This window comes from Trichomycterus rosablanca, chromosome 2 (genome assembly GCF_030014385.1).
Source record: "Trichomycterus rosablanca isolate fTriRos1 chromosome 2, fTriRos1.hap1, whole genome shotgun sequence".
In the NCBI taxonomy this organism is placed as follows: Eukaryota; Metazoa; Chordata; class Actinopteri; order Siluriformes; family Trichomycteridae; genus Trichomycterus; species Trichomycterus rosablanca.
Window position 1 is genome coordinate 14,353,373 of NC_085989.1, and position 21,149 is coordinate 14,374,521.

General features: G+C 38.5%; 1 protein-coding gene across 2 annotated transcripts in view; it reads right to left on the reverse strand.

Annotated features, from left to right (window-relative positions):
• Positions 1–10,661: 10,661 nt before the first annotated feature.
• kat2b (K(lysine) acetyltransferase 2B) overlaps positions 10,662–21,149 on the reverse strand; it is a 44,234-nt gene continuing 33,746 nt past the window's right edge. For both annotated transcript variants that reach the window (XM_063011649.1, XM_063011641.1), the window contains exons 11-18: positions 17,033–17,159; positions 16,566–16,676; positions 15,407–15,550; positions 15,179–15,293; positions 15,036–15,066; positions 14,605–14,668; positions 14,420–14,504; positions 10,662–12,086 (exon numbers count right to left, since the gene is read on the reverse strand). In XM_063011649.1, the coding sequence (XP_062867719.1) occupies positions 11,881–12,086; positions 14,420–14,504; positions 14,605–14,668; positions 15,036–15,066; positions 15,179–15,293; positions 15,407–15,550; positions 16,566–16,676; positions 17,033–17,159 (883 nt within the window). In that variant the 3' untranslated portion in view covers positions 10,662–11,880. The remainder of the gene's footprint in view (positions 12,087–14,419; positions 14,505–14,604; positions 14,669–15,035; positions 15,067–15,178; positions 15,294–15,406; positions 15,551–16,565; positions 16,677–17,032; positions 17,160–21,149) is intronic.

The window sequence follows — 21,149 nt, forward strand, 5'->3', positions numbered from 1 at the left end:
TGAGTGATCAGACAAGAGAGGCAGAATGACAGCAACCCAACATCCCTGATCACAAGAAGTTTCTATGACCTAGAACCCCCAAGCTCTGTGCCTTTGTCTATAATGGGGATGGGCAGCTAGGGTCCTAGGGGCCAGAGATCAGGCACAGCCAGAAGCCAACATGCAGCAAATCTGACAAACATGAGAGCACCAGACTGCCCAGACCTAAAGGACCGGAGCCCCACACCCAGAGTTTGGAAAGACTAATTAAAAGCCTGAGTAAATAAATATGTTTTTAATCTGGACTTTGAGACACTGAATCCCAAACAGAGGCAAGAAGATTATTCCAAAGTTGTGAAGCTTTGTAAGAAAATGTTTTTAACCGTGATCTTCTTAATTCTAAGAACTATAAGTAACCCTGCATTTTGTGAACAAAGTAAACGTGCTGGGCTGTAGTGCTCAATATGTTTACTCAGATACTGTAAGACCTTGTAAGGCTTTATAGTTTAGTAAAAGTATTTTGTAATTAATGCAGAATTTGATTGGCAGCCAGTGTAGAGATGATAGAACAGGACTAATATGATCAAACTTGCAGCACTCGAGCTGCTGCATTTTGAACCAACTGGAGTTTGTTTATGGATTTACCAGAGCATCCAGTGAAAAGAGCATAGAAGATAAGTTATAAACGCATGGATCAGTTTTTCAGCGTCATTTACAGATAGTATATTTCTTATTTTAGAGATATTACGCAAATGAAAGAAAGCAACTCTTCTAATATTATTAACATGTGCCTCAAAGGAGAGATCTGAATCTATTGTGACACCCAAGTTTTACACCAGGTTTAACACCAGGTTTGTCAACTTGTCTCTCAGCCTTAGTAAACCAACTAGTCCAACTAGTAAAACCTCTGTTTTTTTTATGTCGTTTACACAATCTTTAATCTTACTGATTGTGTTAGTGTCATTGGGTTTGGCTGATATATACAGCTGTATGTTGTCTGCATAGCAGTGAAAATGAATGCCATATTTATGAATACTTTTTCCTAGTGGTAGCATAGTATAAAAAGTTTGTTTGAAATTTTTGCTAATGTATTAAAAATAAAACGCAAAAATATAACGTACATAAGTATTGACGGCCTTTGCTCAATACTTTGTTGAAGCACCTTTGGCAGCAATTATAGCCTCAAGTCTTTTTGAGTATGATGCTACAATGCTACAACAGACTTTCAGATATAGAAGCATGATTTGTCACCCCACATAACACATTTTATTTGCTTTAGTCCAGTGGTGGCATGCTCTTACACCAAGCTGCTTGAGCTTAGTGAGGTTAATTGGAGACACTAAATTGTCCAGGACTGTGTCTGATATGACTTTGTGAACTGAAGAACCTTGTGTAATGAGTAACTACCTGTCATGAATGTAACCAAAGTGTAAAACATGACGTTAAAATCCTAATGAACAAACAAAACAAACTTGGCCATGGAAACGAAGCTCCCAGTGCATAGTTTTTGTGTTGTTTTGTGCACAATAACACTACATAATACATAAACATACATTTGAAATACAAACCCAATATCCAGAAAAGTTGGGACACTTTTTCCAATGCAATAAAAACTAAAAACTATTAATTTTTAATTCTCTTGAACTTTTATTTAACTGGTACAAAGAAAACATTTTCAGTGTTTGGAATAATAAATCTAATAGTAATCATTTACGGCATTTAGCAGACGCCTTTATCCAAAGCGACTTACAGTATACAGTTTAAGCAACTGAGGGTTAAGGGCCTTGCTCAAGGACCCAACAGTGGTAACCTGGCAGTGGTGGGGTTTGAACCAGCGACCTCCTGCTTACTAGTCCAGTACCTTAACCACCAGGCTACAACCACCCTAATCAAATTGTAAATATAAAAACAACATAATGCAATGCCTGCTCACTTAAGTTGGGACAGGGTCATAATAGTAGTGCAGCTTTGCTGTCCCAGGGCAACGTGTTGTTCCCACCCATTAATTTATTTATTTTTTAGGTTAGGATCCAATCACTGTTATCCTAGCACAAGTATAAATAGGGTTTTCTTTTACTCTTTTTATCGCCAACTATAATTTATCTGTTTGTTTTATTGCAGGAATTATGACACTAGACTGGCTTCTGCTGTTTTGCTTCTATGACCTGTGTTTGTTGTTCTTATGTTTTTCTGATTTCGTTGCCAGTATTTTTATCATTAGCTATTTTTTCTTGTCTGTTATTACTTTTTTTCTTTTCTTTGTGTGATCTAGACTTTTATTAGGTACACTTGTCTCATTACTGTTATGTGTTTCTAAACTTTTCTTTTTTTTTTTTCACTTTAATTGTGTTTGAGTGTGTAATTAGGCTGTGGCAGCTGAGGTCGTATTTCATGTTACTTTATGATTAGTATGGTTAGGTAGGCTGAGGGCTTACTGGTGGTTGCCATCTGGTTGTACAGTGTATCACAAAAGTGAGTACACCCCTCACATTTCTGCAAATATTTTATTATATCTTTTCATGGGACAACACTATAGAAATAAAACTTGGATATAACTTAGAGTAGTCAGTGTACAACTTGTATAGCAGTGTAGATTTACTGTCTTCTGAAAATAACTCAACACACAGCCATTAATGTCTAAATGGCTGGCAACATAAGTGAGTACACCCCACAGTGAACATGTCCAAATTGTGCCCAAAGTGTCAATATTTTGTGTGACCACCATTATTATCCAGCACTGCCTTAACCCTCCTGGGCATGGAATTCACCAGAGCTGCACAGGTTGCTACTGGAATCCTCTTCCACTCCTCCATGATGACATCACGGAGCTGGTGGATGTTAGACACCTTGAACTCCTCCACCTTCCACTTGAGGATGCGCCACAGGTGCTCAATTGGGTGTAGTCCATCACCTTTACCTTCAGCTTCCTCAGCAAGGCAGTTGTCATCTTGGAGGTTGTGTTTGGGGTCGTTATCCTGTTGGAAAACTGCCATGAGGCCCAGTTTTCGAAGGGAGGGGATCATGCTCTGTTTCAGAATGTCACAGTACATGTTGGAATTCATGTTTCCCTCAATGAACTGCAGCTCCCCAGTGCCAGCAACACTCATGCAGCCCAAGACCATGATGCTACCACCACCATGCTTGACTGTAGGCAAGATACAGTTGTCTTGGTACTTCTCACCAGGGCGCCGCCACACATGCTGGACACCATCTGAGCCAAACAAGTTTATCTTGGTCTTGTCAGACCACAGGGCATTCCAGTAATCCATGTTCTTGGACTGCTTGTCTTCAGCAAACTGTTTGCGGGCTTTCTTGTGCGTCAGCTTCCTTCTGGGATGACGACCATGCAGACCGAGTTGATGCAGTGTGCGGCATATGGTCTGAGCACTGACAGGCTGACCTCCCACGTCTTCAACCTCTGCAGCAATGCTGGCAGCACTCGTGTCTATTTTTTAAAGCCAACCTCTGGATATGACGCCGAACACGTGGACTCAACTTCTTTGGTCGACCCTGGCGAAGAAAACCTGTCCTGGAAAACCGCTGTATGACCTTGGCCACCATGCTGTAGCTCAGTTTCAGGGTGTTAGCAATCTTCTTATAGCCCAGGCCATCTTTGTGGAGAGTCAAGTCAAGTCAACTTTATTTATATAGCGCTTTTTACAATATACATTGTCTCAAAGCAACTTTACAAAATCCAGGACCAACAGATACAAAAACCCCTGTTGAGCAAGCCGAGGGCGACTGTGGCAAGGAAAAACTCCCTGAAAATTACAGGAAGAAACCTTGAGAGGAACCAGACTCAACAGGGCCCATCCTTCTTGGGTGGTCTGGAGGATACTTTAAATAAATACACGATTTACACAAATCATACAAACACAGAATTGAATGATCTAAAAGGCATACAGTGGTAATAAATAGATAAATAAACAATTAAATAATAATAGAGTTGTTATCCGCTCTAGTCTTCAATAAAGTCTGTAGTGATTTCTTGTCGTTGCAATTACTCCAGACCCGTCACATCTGACAGGAGCAGCATCGTTGTCCCGGCAGTCTCGACTTTAATCCTTAACCTCGGCGGGTAAACAGGTTTCCATCAGAATGCCCTCGGGGTAAAACAACAGAGAATGTAGTTAATAATGTACAATGCTAGTTGACAAACAGTTTTACAGAGAGTTTTAGACTCCGGCAGCCCTAATTATTACAGCATAACTAAAAGGGAGAGCGAGCAGGTAACAAGGTCATGAAGGCTTTCACAGGACATCAGCGCCCACCTCTCCTACCCAAACCAGAGTGATTGGACAAGAGAGGCAGAACGACAGCGACCCAACATCCCTGATCACCACAAGTTTCTATGACCAAGAACCCCCAAGCTCTGCGCCTTTGTCTATATTAATCAAAAGCCTGAGAAAATAAATATGTTTTCAGTTTAGACTTAAACATTGAGACTGTGTCCGAATACCGAATAGAGGCAGGAAGATTATTCCAAAGTTGTGGAGCTTTGTAAGAAAATGCTCTTCCACCAGCTTTGGTCTTTTTAATTTTAGGAACTATAAGTAACCCTGCATCTTGTGAACGAAGTGGACGTGCTGGGTTGTAGTAATTAATAAGCTCACTCAGATACTGTGGAGCCAGACCATGTAGCGCTTTATAGGTTAGTAAAAGTATTTTGTAATCAATGCAAAATTTAACTGGCAGCCAGTGTAGAGATGATAGAACAGGAGTGATATGATCAAATTTTTTAGTTCTAGTTAGCACTCGAGCTGCTGCATTTTGAACTAACTGGAGTTTGTTTAAGGATCTACCAGAGCATCCAGTTAGAAGAGCATTACAATAATCTAACCGAGAAGTTATAAACACATGGATCAGTTTTTCGGCGTCATTAACAGATAGTATATTTCTTATTTTAGAGATATTACGCAAATGATAGAAAGCAACTCTAGTAATATTATTAATGTGTGTATCAAAGGAAAGATCTGAATCTAGTGTGACACCTAAGTTTTTTACATCTGGGCTGGGAGTAACAGAGAACGTGTTTAAGTTTAGCACCAGGTTAGACAACTTGTCTCTTGCAGCTTTAGAGCCAACAAGTAAAACCTCAGTTTTATCTGAATTAAGTAAAAGAAAATTACACGACATCCAGTTTTTTATGTCGTTTACACAATCTTCTATCTTACTGATTGTGTCAGTATCATTTGGTTTGGCTGATATATACAGCTGTGTGTCATCTGCATAGCAGTGAAAGTTTATGCCATGTTTATGAATAATTTCACCTAGTGGAAGCATATAGAGTGTAAATAATAGCGGTCCAAGTACCGACCCCTGTGGAACACCACACTTTACTTTTGTAGTTTCTGAGCATTTATTATTTACATAAACGAATTGAGAGCGGTCAGTCAAATATGATTGAAACCAAGAGAGTGCGAGTCCTTTAACACCTACTGTATTTTCTAGCCTCTCCAGTAAAATGTTATGATCGACCGTATCAAACGCTGCACTAAGATCTAATAGAACAAGAAAAGAGACACATCCATTATCAGAAGACATTAACAACTCGTTAACTACTCTAATTAATGCGGTTTCGGTACTATGATTGGGTCTAAATCCTGATTGAAATTTTTCATGAATACAATTTTCATTCAAATAAGAACATAATTGTTTGGAAACTACTTTTTCTAATATCTTTGAGACAAAAGGAAGGTTTGAAATTGGCCTATAATTAGATAAAACATGTGGATCAAGATTAGGTTTTTTAATCAGGGGTTTAATAACAGCACTTTTAAACAATTTAGGTACATATCCAAGGCTAAGGGATGCATTGATTAATGTAAGCAGGGGCTCTACAATAGCTGGGAGTAAATCTTTAAGTAAACGAGTTGGAACAGGATCGAGTATACACGATGATGACTTCGATGATTTAATCAACACAGTTAGTTCATTTTGGGAGATTGGATTAAAGGAATTTAGTTGGATTAACTCGTTACTATTATCACCAATGCTGCTCGGAGTGAGTTTATACTTAACATTGGCAAGTGACACACTCTGACTCTGAAGTCGTATTTTTTCTATCTTGTCATTAAAGAATTTTAAAAAATCATCACTGGTACAGTCAGGCGGTATATTAGATTCAGTTTCATTGACGTTTTTAGTTAATTTGGACACTGTCTCAAAAAGGAATCTAGGATTGTTTTTATTTTTCTCTATTAGGGATGAATAATATACAGATTTAGCTTTTATAAGTGCATGTTTATACTCAGTTAGAGCATCTTTCCAAGCAATCTTATACACCTCCAGTGTAGTGTGACGCCACTTACGTTCTAATTTCCGTGCTGCTTGTTTAAGTGCGCATGTGTGGTCATTGTACCATGGAGCAAGTTTTTTCTCCCTAATCAGTTTAGTTTTGAGTGGGGCTACGTTATCTAAGGTTGTGCGCAGTACGGTCTCTAGGTTTTGAGTTGCCTGATCTAGTTCTTTAGGTTCTGATGCTGATATATTTGGTAATTCTGGTAGGCAGTTTATGAACGCTGCTGCAGTTGCAGATGTAATAGTGCGCTTACATTTAAAACGATTTGGTTGCTGTATATTATTGGACAGGGACACTTCATATATTAGTAGGGAGTGATCAGAGATTAAGTCATTCTGTGGTATAATTTCCAGGTTGTCTATGTTTATACCATAAGTAAGTATTAAATCTAAGGTATGTTTACAGCGGTGAGTGGGTCCTGTTACATTTTGGGTGATGCCTAAGGATTCTAAAATAGAATCAAACGCAATTTTGAGTGGATTACACTTATCCTCATAATGAATATTAAAGTCACCAACAATTAGAGCTTTCTTAGTTGATAAGACTAATTTAGAAAGAAAATCGGCAAATTCGTTAAGAAATTCTGAGTAAGGACCAGGGGGTCGATAAACAGTAACCAGTTTAAACATACTAGTTTTATCAGATGAACATTTATTGGTTATGTCAGAGATAAGAACTTCAAACGAGTTTGTTATGGGAGTTGATTTTACAGTAAGACCTATGTCTTTATCATAAATTGCGGCTATTCCTCCACCACGACCGCTAAGACGTGGCTTATGTTCATAACTGTAACCCGGAGGAGATGCTTCATTTAAACCTAGATACTCATCAGGTCTAGCCCAGGTCTCGGTTAAACACAGGGCACTAAGACAATTATCTGTAATTATTTCATTTACAATTACTGTTTTGCATGCAAGTGACCTGATGTTTAGAAGTCCTAACTTTAGTTTAACTTTACTAGGGTTTTCATGATGCTCATTTAGATTAATTTTAATTAAGTTATTATGACATACTTTTTGAATTTGTTTTGGCTTACACCTGCCACGGTAAACAGACACAGTCTCAATGGTTTGTGACCTAAGGATTCCGGGTGACGTCCGATGGCGACTCGCAGACAGTTGGTTAGGCCTGTTAGTCTGCTGCCTGGTCTTGGCTCTGGATAGTCATTTAACACTATCTGCCGCTACACTAACGCGGTGGTAAAGCCTGTCACCTATGCTGCAAGAAATGCGAGCAGCACCCTCCCACGTGGGGTGGACACCATCCCGCTTCAAAAGACCAGGCCTTCCCTCAAAGGTGGACCAGTTATCTACAAAATCGATGCAGTTTTCTGAGCACCATTTAGACATCCAGCGGTTCAGCGACAACAACCTGCTGTAGGTTTCGCCACTGGGTCGAATCGGTAAGGGGCCAGAGCACACTACTGCCTCAGACATCGACCTAGCTAACTCACACACCTCTTTAACATTACTCTTAGTAACCTCAGACTGCCGTAAACGAACATCATTAGTGCCGACGTGGATAACAATCTTCGAAAATCTACGATTAGCATTAGCCAGCACTTTCAGATTTGCTCTGATGTCAGGCGCCCTGGCCCCCGGAATACAAGTGACTATGGTTGCTGGTGTCTCTATGGGGGTTGCAATACGCACGTGTCGGAGCTGAGAATCTCCTATAACCAGAGCACTTACATTAACAGGCTTCTCAGCGGGTGGCTCACTGAGTGGGGAAAACCTGTTGGACACGTGCAACTGAGATGGTCGGTGCTTTTCCCTACGACTATGTCGCCGAGACGTCACCCAGTCGCCCCGCTGTGAGGACTCTAATGCCGGAGTCTGGGGTTCTGTACCTGAACTGCTGGCATTCGGGACTGCTACAGCTGAAACTAAGCCCTCACTAGTAGTAGTCTGTTCTAACGCCCGAATGCGCCCTTCTAACACTGAGATCTTCTCCGTTAGACTAACCACTAATCTACACTTATCACATGTAAAGTTATCACTAAAGACGGAGAAGGAATAACTGAACATATTACACTCGGAACATGGATACAAAGCTCCTGCTGGGGCCATAGTAACAAAGAAATATACTTAGCTTTACAAGATGAGTTGGAGATGATGTTTATGTTGGATTCACCGGCACTTCTGCTGGTAGAACAGAAGAACGGCTTTAATTCCGGATGAAACAGGCGATGATAAGCTGGAATACAAAAACCACCAACCAAAGCAACACAAATGCGCTTCGAGAGCAACAATTCTATTTCTCACATCCTCAGAGAGTTCTTTGCCATGAGGTGCCATGTTGAATATCCAGTGGCCAGTATGAGAGAATTGTACCCAAAACACCAAATTTAACAGCCCTGCTCCCCATTTACACCTGGGACCTTGACACATGACACCAGGGAGGGACAACGACACATTTGGGCACAATTTGGACATGTTCACTGTGGGGTGTACTCACTTATGTTGCCAGCTATTTAGACATTAATGGCTGTGTGTTGAGTTATTTTCAGAAGACAGTAAATCTACACTGCTATACAAGTTGTACACTGACTACTCTAAGTTATATCCAAGTTTCATGTCTATAGTGTTGTCCCATGAAAAGATATAATGAAATATTTGCAGAAATGTGAGGGGTGTACTCACTTTTGTGATACACTGTATATGTACAGGTTTTTACCATATCTGCTGTTAAATTGCTTATCACTTCTCCTTGTGTATGAATTTGTAAGTGTAGAGCACGTGTGCATGTGACCTTTTGTCATCATCTCCTCATTGGGTTGGTAAGCCTACCTCCCTACTGGTAAGTTTTTGGCCAAAATAACGAAATTTCCTTTTTGCTTTTTGGTCTCCTTGAACTGTTCTACTTTGTTAGTCTATCAGTGTATGTAGATGATGATTGTATTTTTGGGTTGAACTTATGATAGTTTGCTCCTTATTGTCCTACTTATGTTAAAATTAATATGTTTAATAAGTTATTGCTATTTCCGACTAAAGACATGTCTTTCTTTTCTTTGTAAAAACGAACCTGTGTGACCTGCTGGGTTAAGTAGTAGTGTGTGTTCCTTGGAAGTAAGTCCCTGGGGTGGAGTAGTCAACTTAGCTTTACCGTCTCACCACATAAGGTTATACAAGTAACACTCTTTTAGAAGGTTTCACAATTAGCAGTTAAAATGGTAACAGCTGATGTCATCAAGACTGATTATAAAAGGAGCATCTGAAAGACTTAGTCTTTGCAAGCAAGGATGGGTCATGGTTCTTGAATTTTTGAATTGACTAGCAATTCTCTCAGTTTGGCAATGTTTCTCAGCTTAAGCTTGCAAAGAATTTACGCCTTTCACCATCTATAGTTAAAATCATAAAAATATTTAGAGAGTTGGGGAAATCTCAATTCATAAAGACCAAGGGCAGAAACCACTGATGAATGTCCATGACTATCTGCATATTTTAGAAGGTACCATTGATGAAGAGGTTTCATGGACACAGAGTGTGTCTGCTTGACTGGCTTTCCTGCAGTACAGATCTAACTCATATTTAAAATGTATGGTGCATGATGAAGAGGAGAATCAAACAACTGCAACCACAGACTGTCAGCTAGAATGTTGAAAAATTCATTAATTTATTCATTGTTTAACCACTTTTTTTGTTTTAACCGCTTTATCTGATTCAGGGTTGCGGTGAGTACAATTCACTGGCGGAAAGGTTGGAAACAACCCGGATTGGTTGCTAGTCCATCACAGGGCAAACACACTCGCACACACTCATACCTAGGGGCAATTTAGTGTCTCCAATTAGCCTTACTGTGTGGAAGGAAGCCAGAGCACCCAGAGGAAACCCAAAAAAAATTTAAATTAAAGCATTTTCTAAAATTCTAATAAAGAACTAATATATGTGCTTTCTAAGACTATGAAACTAACTCTAAATATCTGAAAACATTTTATACATGTATACATGTTCTTACACACTTCTAAACAATTAAAGCAAACATTTTTTTATCTACAATTTTTGCTATTTAATTCTGGTTTAAGACTACCATAACTGCACTGTATATTGAATATTAGCACATACTAACAGGCCAGCTGTCTAACTCTTACGCTGGATTGCAATTGTCTTTGAACGTAATCCTCCTGTAATATTTATACATTGAATAAGATTGGCCTAAATTCTTGAGTTTAAACAGTGACATAACTATTTAGGGTAAAAATAAAAAAATGTTACATTTGAAATGGAATATTTGTAATCAGAACAGAATTTGACCATTTAAATGTTTTTAATTTAATGATAAGTTGCTTTAACTGCTTTATACTCCATGTGGAAAAACTTCCACTTACTAAACATGAGTATGTGAATGACTTGGTAACAACACATTCAACACATTTATGGCTGGTCTAAAGATTTAATAATTCTATAAAATATGACAGTACAAAGTACATCTCTATGTAAATATTTCAAAGTACAAACATTTTACAAAACATCAAATCTATGAGTTATTGCACATCTTGCCATGAACCACAAAGTTATCTTTCCATCATCTGGCTAACTGACCAAACACAGTCATAAAAGTCTTAAGACTTTTTAATCATTGCTTTCCAAAGCATGTACCAACACCCTGGTATTTCTACCAGGAACCTATGTCACATTTTTGTTTATTAAATATGAAATAAATGCAAATTTAAAATAAAAAAACAAAAGCACAGTTATGTGGCTTTTTTAGTATCATTGCTTGTATAAGTATAAAGCAGATGCGCCTACTTGACCCGAAAGTCTACCAACCATAGAAAATATACAGCTATTTAAAAAAGTTGGTATATTATGTACACAGGATCACACTCACACCCCCCACATTATTCTTTCTTTAATACATCAGAAGCTCTGTAGATTGACAGTGACTGTTGTGCTACAACCAATATTGTGAAACCAAGGGCCATATGTACAAAAGATATGTATGAACCAAAATATGTGTAGTAATGACCCAAAGACTGACATTTATAAAAATTCAACTCAACCTCAAGCATTTGTGAGGTTAGGCACTGACGAGAAGGCCATATGTACAAGGGGTCTTCAAAAAGTTTCCACTGTTTTATATTTTTTGTTGGAGACGGTGAGGGCGGGAGTAGTAGTAATTGGTCGTGTCTGAGAGACTGAGAGAGCTGTTAGTCCAGATTTAGCGCCATCTGATTTCCACCTTTTAGGACGCTCAAAGAAGCTTTAAGGGGAAGAAGATTTTCATGTGTTGATGATGTGAAAGCAGTGGTGCATCAGTGGCTACGTGTTCAACCAAAAACATTTTTTGCTGATGGCATTGAAAAGTTGGGACGACGCTGGGAAAATGAATTGGAAGGTGACTATGTAGAAAAGTGATGTAGTTTGTTTTTGAAATTTCTTAATAAATAGAGTAATAAAGTGTGGAAACTTTTTGAAGAACCCCAAATTTGGGCTAAATCAAAAAAATACATGTATACACTTTTATACACTTTCACACATATGGCCCCTGTTTGTATATATAAGTGTTAGGAAGAGCATTGCCTTCCTTGCAACATCAATATTTGACAAGTGCTATAGAAAATAAAGTGCAAGAAAGGAAAAGAAAGAGGAGACTGGTACTTAAACTAAATTAAACTTGTCTATAAGACCAGCCTCTTTGATTTTAACATAGAAGTACTTTTCCAGCAGGTTGGCGCACTTGTAGTACTCGCTTTCAGGAGGGTTGTACTCTCGACAGTTAGTAAAAATCCGCTGCATATCTGCCATGAACAGCTTCTTTGTGGTGTAATAACGACTCTTCAGGCGTTCACTCATGGTCTTTAAGTCTACACAGGTGCACAAACACAGACATAAAATGAATTGGTTTTAGTAAGTATGTGTTACAAATGAAGATTGTGTCCAAGTTTATAATATAATTTCTAAAAAAAATAGTAATTATTTTCCATAAGAGCCTTGAACAGTATTTCAGTTTTGATTGTAGATTAGACTGTAATTATAAAAGAACCTCTAAATTGGTCATCTTGAACCACTAAACATATTTAATGCAAAGTAAAAAAAATTCTAATATTTTTTGATAAAACTAAATGGCCTAGAAGCATCACTACACCTTTGCCTTCACTTAAGAACCAGAATACATTTTCAGATATGCAATTAATTGCTTCTGATGGTGGTTCTTAGTTTTTCACAAATGGCTTTTCCATTTTGGCCTCATTTTTATTAAATAAATATCGACTATTTTTTATTATGTCCTAATATGTAAACCCATAGAAAACCCATAGAGGGTGTACTTTGATTTTCACTTGACTTAAATGTATCACTTGAGTGAGTTCAGTATCCCAAGTTTTAATTTGCATATCTATATAGTTTTCAGTAGTTTATTTAATGGCATCCAGGTCAGTAAAAATACTTGAACACTCTAAGTGAAAAATTTAAATATATATTTTTGCCTTTTTAAATAATACTAAAACTACCTAAAATTACATAATACAGTGTATCACAAAAGTGAGTACACCCCTCACATTTCTGCAAATATTTTATTATATCTTTTCATGGGACAACACTATAGAAATAAAACTTGGATATAACTTAGAGTAGTCAGTGTACAACTTGTATAGCAGTGTAGATTTACTGTCTTCTGAAAATAACTCAACACACAGCCATTAATGTCTAAATGGCTGGCAACATAAGTGAGTACACCCCACAGTGAACATGTCCAAATTGTGCCCAAAGTGTCAATATTTTGTGTGACCACCATTATTATCCAGCACTGCCTTAACCCTCCTGGGCATGGAATTCACCAGAGCTGCTACTGCACAGGTTGCTACTGGAATCCTCTTCCACTCCTCCATGATGACATCACGGAGCTGGTGGATGTTAGACACCTTGAACTCCTCCACCTTCCACTTGAGGATGCGCCACAGGTGCTCAATTGGGTTTAGTCCATCACCTTTACCTTCAGCTTCCTCAGCAAGGCAGTTGTCATCTTGGAGGTTGTGTTTGGGGTCGTTATCCTGTTGGAAAACTGCCATGAGGCCCAGTTTTCGAAGGAAGGGGATCATGCTCTGTTTCAGAATGTCACAGTACATGTTGGAATTCATGTTTCCCTCAATGAACTGCAGCTCCCCAGTGCCAGCAACACTCATGCAGCCCAAGACCATGATGCTACCACCACCATGCTTGACTGTAGGCAAGATACAGTTGTCTTGGTACTTCTCACCAGGGCGCCGCCACACATGCTGGACACCATCTGAGCCAAACAAGTTTATCTTGGTCTCGTCAGACCACAGGGCATTCCAGTAATCCATGTTCTTGGACTGCTTGTCTTCAGCAAACTGTTTGCGGGCTTTCTTGTGCGTCAGCTTCCTTCTGGGATGACGACCATGCAGACCGAGTTGATGCAGTGTGCGGCGTATGGTCTGAGCACTGACAGGCTGACCTCCCACGTCTTCAACCTCTGCAGCAATGCTGGCAGCACTCATGTGTCTATTTTTTAAAGCCAACCTCTGGATATGACGCCGAACACGTGGACTCAACTTCTTTGGTCGACCCTGGCGAAGCCTGTTCCGAGTGGAACCTGTCCTGGAAAACCGCTGTATGACCTTAGCCACCATGCTGTAGCTCAGTTTCAGGGTGTTAGCAATCTTCTTATAGCCCAGGCCATCTTTGTGGAGAGCAACAATTCTATTTCTCACATCCTCAGAGAGTTCTTTGCCATGAGGTGCCATGTTGAATATCCAGTGGCCAGTATGAGAGAATTGTACCCAAAACACCAAATTTAACAGCCCTGCTCCCCATTTACACCTGGGACCTTGACACATGACACCAGGGAGGGACAACGACACATTTGGGCACAATTTGGACATGTTCACTGTGGGGTGTACTCACTTATGTTGCCAGCTATTTAGACATTAATGGCTGTGTGTTGAGTTATTTTCAGAAGACAGTAAATCTACACTGCTATACAAGCTGTACACTGACTACTCTAAGTTATATCCAAGTTTCATGTCTATAGTGTTGTCCCATGAAAAGATATAATTAAATATTTGCAGAAATGTGAGGGGTGTACTCACTTTTGTGATACACTGTATATGCATAATGCTTGTGAAACATGCTGCCAAAAAAAAAGAACAATACAGAGTGCTGCAAAAATCATGCCTACCCATAGGAAAGCGAATGACTTGGTAATAACCAGGTGCTTCATTCTTCTTTACAGGTTCCATAAAAGGCCATGCATTCTGGTGGGACTGGAGTAAAAAAGTGCAAATACATACACGTTTAGAACATTTAACACAGAGGCCATTAAGAAATGGTCATGCATAGTGAATGTGTGTGTGTGTCAATCACCTTGACTTGCTGTAAAATGTTCTTTAAGGTGCTGTACAGCTGATCTGGATCTTTCACCTCTTTGCTGTAAAAATCAAAAGAGGCATCAAACATTTTACAATTTAATCCAGTTAAAATGTACAAAAACAATAAAATAAGTTTTCAAAGATCTATTTATGGTGTTTAGGTTTACTAAAGTAAAATATAAATGTTATAAAAAGGTTTTTTTGTTGCTTGACTGCTTCATCCGGATCACTTATGGTCACTCCTAGAGTCTCCCAGAAACACTAGGCATAATGAAGAAAAAGACCCTAGGAGCATTGTGTCAGGCAAGGCATTTGATGTAGAAAACTGTGCCAAATCTGATATGCAGACCACATTCACTGTGGTGACCTGTACACACAGCAGGGAAAAAAAATGGTTTCTTGACAGCTATGTTGATCTACTCTCACCTTTTTGCCAAAGGTTTCCAGCCTGTTTCACCTATAAACAAAGACACTGAAGTTTAATGAAACACAAAACACAAAAAAGAACAAAACACACATTTTAATACAATATGTGCTGTATTTGTGCTGTAAATAGACAGACAACTCACGTATGCCTGGAATGCTTTCGATGGGAATCTGGCGAACACCCTCCTTAAAACAGGAGAGACCCGGATACACCTTACGTATATGTGCCTGCTTCCTCTCTATCAGCTTCTTAATGATCTGAGAGAAACAAGTGAAAACTATCTCTCTCTGTCATGCCTATCACGACCAGTACATTTTGTGACTAACTGTAACTGTACTTTTGTTTTAAGCATACACACATATATACACACCTCTTTCTGTTTCTTAATGATGACAGAGAGCTCTGTGTATGGTATGCTGGGATTAAGTTCACAGCCCATGAGCGTGGCTCCTTCATAATCTTTTATATAGCCCACATATTTGGATTTGGGTACCTTAATGTCTTTAGAGAATCCCTAGAGTAGAGAAAAAAGATAAAAAGAGATTAGTAAACTATAGTTGGCCTAAATATGTCATTGCTTTTATATAGATGGTTATTATGCTGTGCAAATGAGTAGTGGAACTGTTTTTGCAACATGTTAAGAACATTTTATTTTATTTAAAGTTGATTTAGTGAAAGAGATAGGGTAGGTACTTTTACATTAATACAGCATAATGGATTCTGCATCTGGTGCATCAAAATATCTGCAATTAAATTACTGTGCTTGCTAATTTTAATTCTCTTTTAAATGAAACCATGCAAATTAGTTTGAAATATTGTTTATAATAGATTCATTGTATCTTCAATAACTCAAAAATTATTATTTCTTTATTTAAATAAATCATCTGTTTTTTTGCAACCAGCTTGTAAAGAAAGTGCTGCATCTGGTTGCAATCATTTAAAAATTGAGTGTGCATCAGATCCATAACCATGTTTCAGTACAGTTCAGCTGGTTGGTGCAGTGCACATAGTGAATATCTGTGTTTAGTTAGATTATACAGCATAATATAATATGCTTTATACTGGTTTTACACAGCAATCTAAAAAAGGAACAACTTTAAGGGGGCAAGTGCTTTGTCATATGCAGTCCTATTCTTAGAAGAAGAAGAGGAAGAAGGCCTTTATTTGTCATACATAGTACATATACTCAAGTACAGTACAACGAAATTCTTTCTTTGCATATCCCAGCTTGTTTGGAAGCTAGGGTCAAAGCGCAGGGTCAGCCATTGTACGGTGCCCCTGGAGCAGAGAGGGTTAAGGGCCTTGCTCAAGGGCCCAACAGTGGCAGCATGGCAGAGCCTGGATTCTCAACTCTTACCCTTTTGATCGCTAGCCCAAAGCTCTACCCACTAGGCTACCACTGTCCCTTATTATTATTATTATTATTATTATTATTATTATTATTATTATTATTATTATTATTATTGTTATGTACTAAAGCATTCATTTTTCCCTCACAGTTTTCTTCACACAGTCATTAACCCACTGACCTGTTTTTTGAAGTAGCCAATAGCATACTCATCAGCATATGTCAGGAAGTTGAGGATCTCGTGTTTGATGTGATACTCTTTTAGATGATTCATCAGGTGAGTTCCATAACCCTAAGAGAAATCAAGAGTTGTGTATATTATGCCAGTTCTTTAACATTTCGAATGACTTACAAGCAATCTTTCTTGGGTGGCAGCAGTGTCTTTCACTAGCATAAGCACATAAGAAAGTAATAGAGGCTAAAAAAGTGGAATATGGATGTAGGAGAGAACTAGTGGAAATGCATTAGAAAAAAGGTTGTACAAGCACAATTTGTAAAATATAGAGGTAGAAATGGTGGTAAATCCCATTGTTATTGGTTTTAACAGGTTTGAAAAAGAACAAAGGGACTGAATCTACAACGTGGCAGGTTAAAAAAGAAAAGATTTAGCTTATGTGCAATAAAGTGTACAAAGCAAGTTTTTCTTACCTTAACCTGTTCATTTGAGGTTACTGCACAGAAAACAATCTCTGTGAAGCCTTGAGAAGGAAACATCCTAAAGCAGATTCCTCCAATCACACGCCCATCCTTAATCAAAGACAGTGTCTTGTGCTTTCTGTGTGCATAGCAAGTAGATATTTACCAGTTAAACATCATTAACAACTTTTTGTGTATCAACAGCTTTTTCCTAATCAGTATGCTACACCTGTTAAACTACTAATAAGAGTTGTCAGTTATTAGACAGTTTGGACTAGTACTCAAATGGTACTAGCAGAGTAATAATACATTAAATACCATAGATCTGTTAAAGAATACTCATAGATGAGCATGAGTGGCTTTAAACTTAACTAAACCTTTGTGTGGTGTCCATGTGGTGTTCTGGACAGTGGAATTAATGATATTTAGGCTGATTCATTTATTCATTGTCTGTTTTACCCCCGGGTCTGATTAATTGGGCAAACGGCAGGAAACACCCTGGACAGGCCATCACAGGTCAGACACACACACACACACACACAAACACACACATTCACACACACACACTGAAAATTTTTCATTAGCTCCAATTAGCCTGATAGCATGTATTTGGACTAGTGGGAGAAAACCCATGCAGACACAGGGAGAACATGCAAAATCAACACTAAAAGGACCCTGGCCACTTGGTTACGAAAATCAAAGCCACACCCACCATGCTACCCTATTTAGGCTCAAACTTAAATTATAATACGAGTTGCTTTAATTTATAACAAGTATTACCAATCTTAATGCAACATGACAATCAATGACAGAGATGCAGCACAGTCTCTGAAATATCTATATATCTATACAAAAACAGACAATTCATGTGCTAACTGTATGTGTGTATACTGTGCAAAAGTTTTAGGCAGGTGTAAAATCAATAGTGCAAAGTAAGAATGCTTTCAAAAATAGAAGTGTTATTAGTTTATTTATGTCAATTAACAAAATGCAAAACAAATTAACAAAAATGAAATCAAAATCAAATCAATATTTGATGTGAAAACCCTTTGCATTCAAAACAGCATCAATTCTTCTAGGTACACTTGCAGAAAGTCAGGGATTTAGTAAAATTATAGTCAGGTGTATGATTAATAATAATCTTCATTTTCATATGTACGTTGAAACTCAGTCATTAACTGAAACAGAAACAGCTGTGTAGAAGGCTTAAAACTGGGTGAGGAACAACCAGACTCCAAAGCTACAAAGGTAAGGTTGTGAAAGACAGTTTCATGTCTCACATCATACACGATGGCAAGACACAAGGTAAAAAACATAGAAACTTGGGAGCAGAAAAATGGCAGCAGGTGATCTGGAGTGATGAGTCTAAATTTGAAATATTTGGCTGTAACAGAAGGTAGTTTGTTTGCTGAAGGGCTGGAGAGTGGTACAATAATGAGTGTCTGCAGACAGCAGTGAAGAATGGTGGAGGTTTCTTGCAAGTTTAGGGCTGCATTTCAGCAACTGGAGTAAGGGATTTGGTCAGGATTAATGGTGTCCTTAATGTTGAGAAACACAAGCAGATACTTATCCATCTTGCAATACCATAACTGAGGCGTCTGATTGGCTCCAAATGTATTCTACAGCAGGACAATGATCCCAAACATACAGCCAATGTCATTAAGAACCATCTTCAGAGTAATGCAGAACAATGAGTACTAGAAATAATTATATGGCCCTGATCTTATCGTCGAGTCTTTCTGGGATTACATAAAGAGACAGAAGGATTTGAACAAGCTACATACACAAAAGATTTGTTGTTAGTGTGCGAGTATACCTAGAAGAATTGATGCTGTTTTGAAGGCAAAGGGTAGTCACAATAAATATTAATTTGATTTAGATTTCTCCCTTGTTCATTCACTGTGCATTTTGTTAATTGACACAAAAAACTAATAACACTTCTATTTTTGAAAGCATTCTTACTTTGCAGCATCTTTCTACACCTTTCTACACAGTGGGTACTTTGACTGGCCTGTGACACAGAAGGGTTTAATCCACTGCCTGACAGTAGCCATTCTGTTGGTCCGTATCAGACACTATAGCTTTCATGCCCTCTGGAATCAATGAGTCTTGGCCAACAACTTGTTGGTGGTTTGTGGCTTGTCAATCATTGGACACTTGTCGGTGGGTAAGTTGCCTGCCTGTAAGCAACCCTTGCTGTTTCAGAGACAGTTAAACTCAGTTGTCTGGCCATAACAATTTGGCCCACATCAAAGTCATTTAGGTCTTTATGCTGCCCATATCTGCTGCATTCAACAGGTATACTACTAGAAATGATCACCAACCCAACATTTATCTTTGATCTTGACCTCCACATTTACAAAATAAGCATTGCACATACAATTTTAAGGAGTAGTCCTAATATTTTGGCCCATTGGTGTATATGTCCCCACACCAAGACTTTATTATCTCCATGGACAACACTCAGGTCACATCATAGAACTTCACTAACTAGTTCTGGACAGCCAGCTATCAGTTTCGGCTCATCTATGATTAGGTTAGCTAACCTGACCTAATTATGTAAGTTCTCTTTTACAACATCAACCTTTCTTTTAAAGCCATTCAGATTGTTCCCTAGGAACTACTGCAAGTCTCCTCTGGCAGGTCAATCCATGTCCACCATTAAACTTTTTCAAATGATTGAAAAGTCTTAATCTACCCAAGCACTGTCACATGACCACACTGCTTTATTTTCTCCACTGGCTTCCTGTAGCTGCTTGAATTTAAATTTAAAATGGCAATGCTTGCATACAAAGCCAAACTGACTTATAATTATGACAACCTTTGATCTTTGTCTGTAGTTACTGCCTGCATAGACTTTGAAATGTTTTCCTACATGTGTATAGGTTTTCTCTGCGTTCTCTGGTTTTGTCCCACTGCCCAAAAACATGGCCCTAGGTGTGTGTGTAAAAGTACAACTTAAAAAGAGAAAATATTGGGACAGTATGAAAAATGCTAATAAAAAACGTAGTGTTTCTTACATTTACATTGACTTTTATTTAATAACAGACAGTACAATCCCAAAATATTTCATGTTTTGTCTGGTCAACTTCATTTTATTCGTTAATGTACATCCATTTCTGAAGGCGGCACGGTGGCCAAATGGGTAGCACTGTCGCCTCACAGCAAGATGGTCCTGGGTTTGATACCCAGGTGGGGCAGACCGGGTCCTTTCTGTGTGGAGTTTGCATATTCTCCCTGCGTCTGTGTGGGTTTCCTTCAGGTGCTCCGGTTTTCTCCCACAGTCCAAAGACATTTAATTGAGGTGAATTGAAGATACTAAATTGTCCATGACTGTGTTCAATATAACCTTGTGAACTGATGAATCTTGTGTAATGAGTAACTACCGTTCCTGTCATGATTGTAACCAAAGTGTGTAAAACATGATTCTAATAAGCAAACATCCATTCCTGCACTTCAGACATGTAAATTACCCTTGTAAAGGGCACTGACACAACCACATACCATGACAGGCCCTGGCTTTTAGACTTGTTGCTGATCACAGTCTGGATGGTCTTTTGTGTTTTTGTTCCAAAGCATCCAGCGTCCATTTCTTCTAAAAAAACATCCAGAATACTGGTTCATCTGACCACAATACACGTTTCCACTGTGTGATGGTCCATCCCAGATACCTTTAAGCCCAAATAACTTGATGCCACATCTGGACTTGGTTAACATAAGGCTTCTTTTTTGCACAGTAAAGTTTCAAGTGGCATTTGTAAGGTTTGTCAGTGTAATCCCTTTTGCATGTGGTTATATCAGCTTTGATGAATGACAGTTGATACAGTGCCATCTGATCTAATTAAAGATCACAGGTGTTTAGCTTAGGCTTGCACCCTTGCCCTTTATGTGCTAAAATTCCTTGAGATTCCTAAAATCTTTTAATCATATTATGCACTGGAGAGGGAGAAATATGGAAATCCCTTCCAATCTTTGTTTAAGGAGCATTGTTTTTGAACATTACAATAATTTTCTTACACATTTGTTAACAAACTCTGGCTATCTTTTCTCGTCAAAGTCACATCTTTCATGGATACTGCTTTTGAAATCACACACTATTTTTTTTACCTCATTACTAGCACTCATAAAA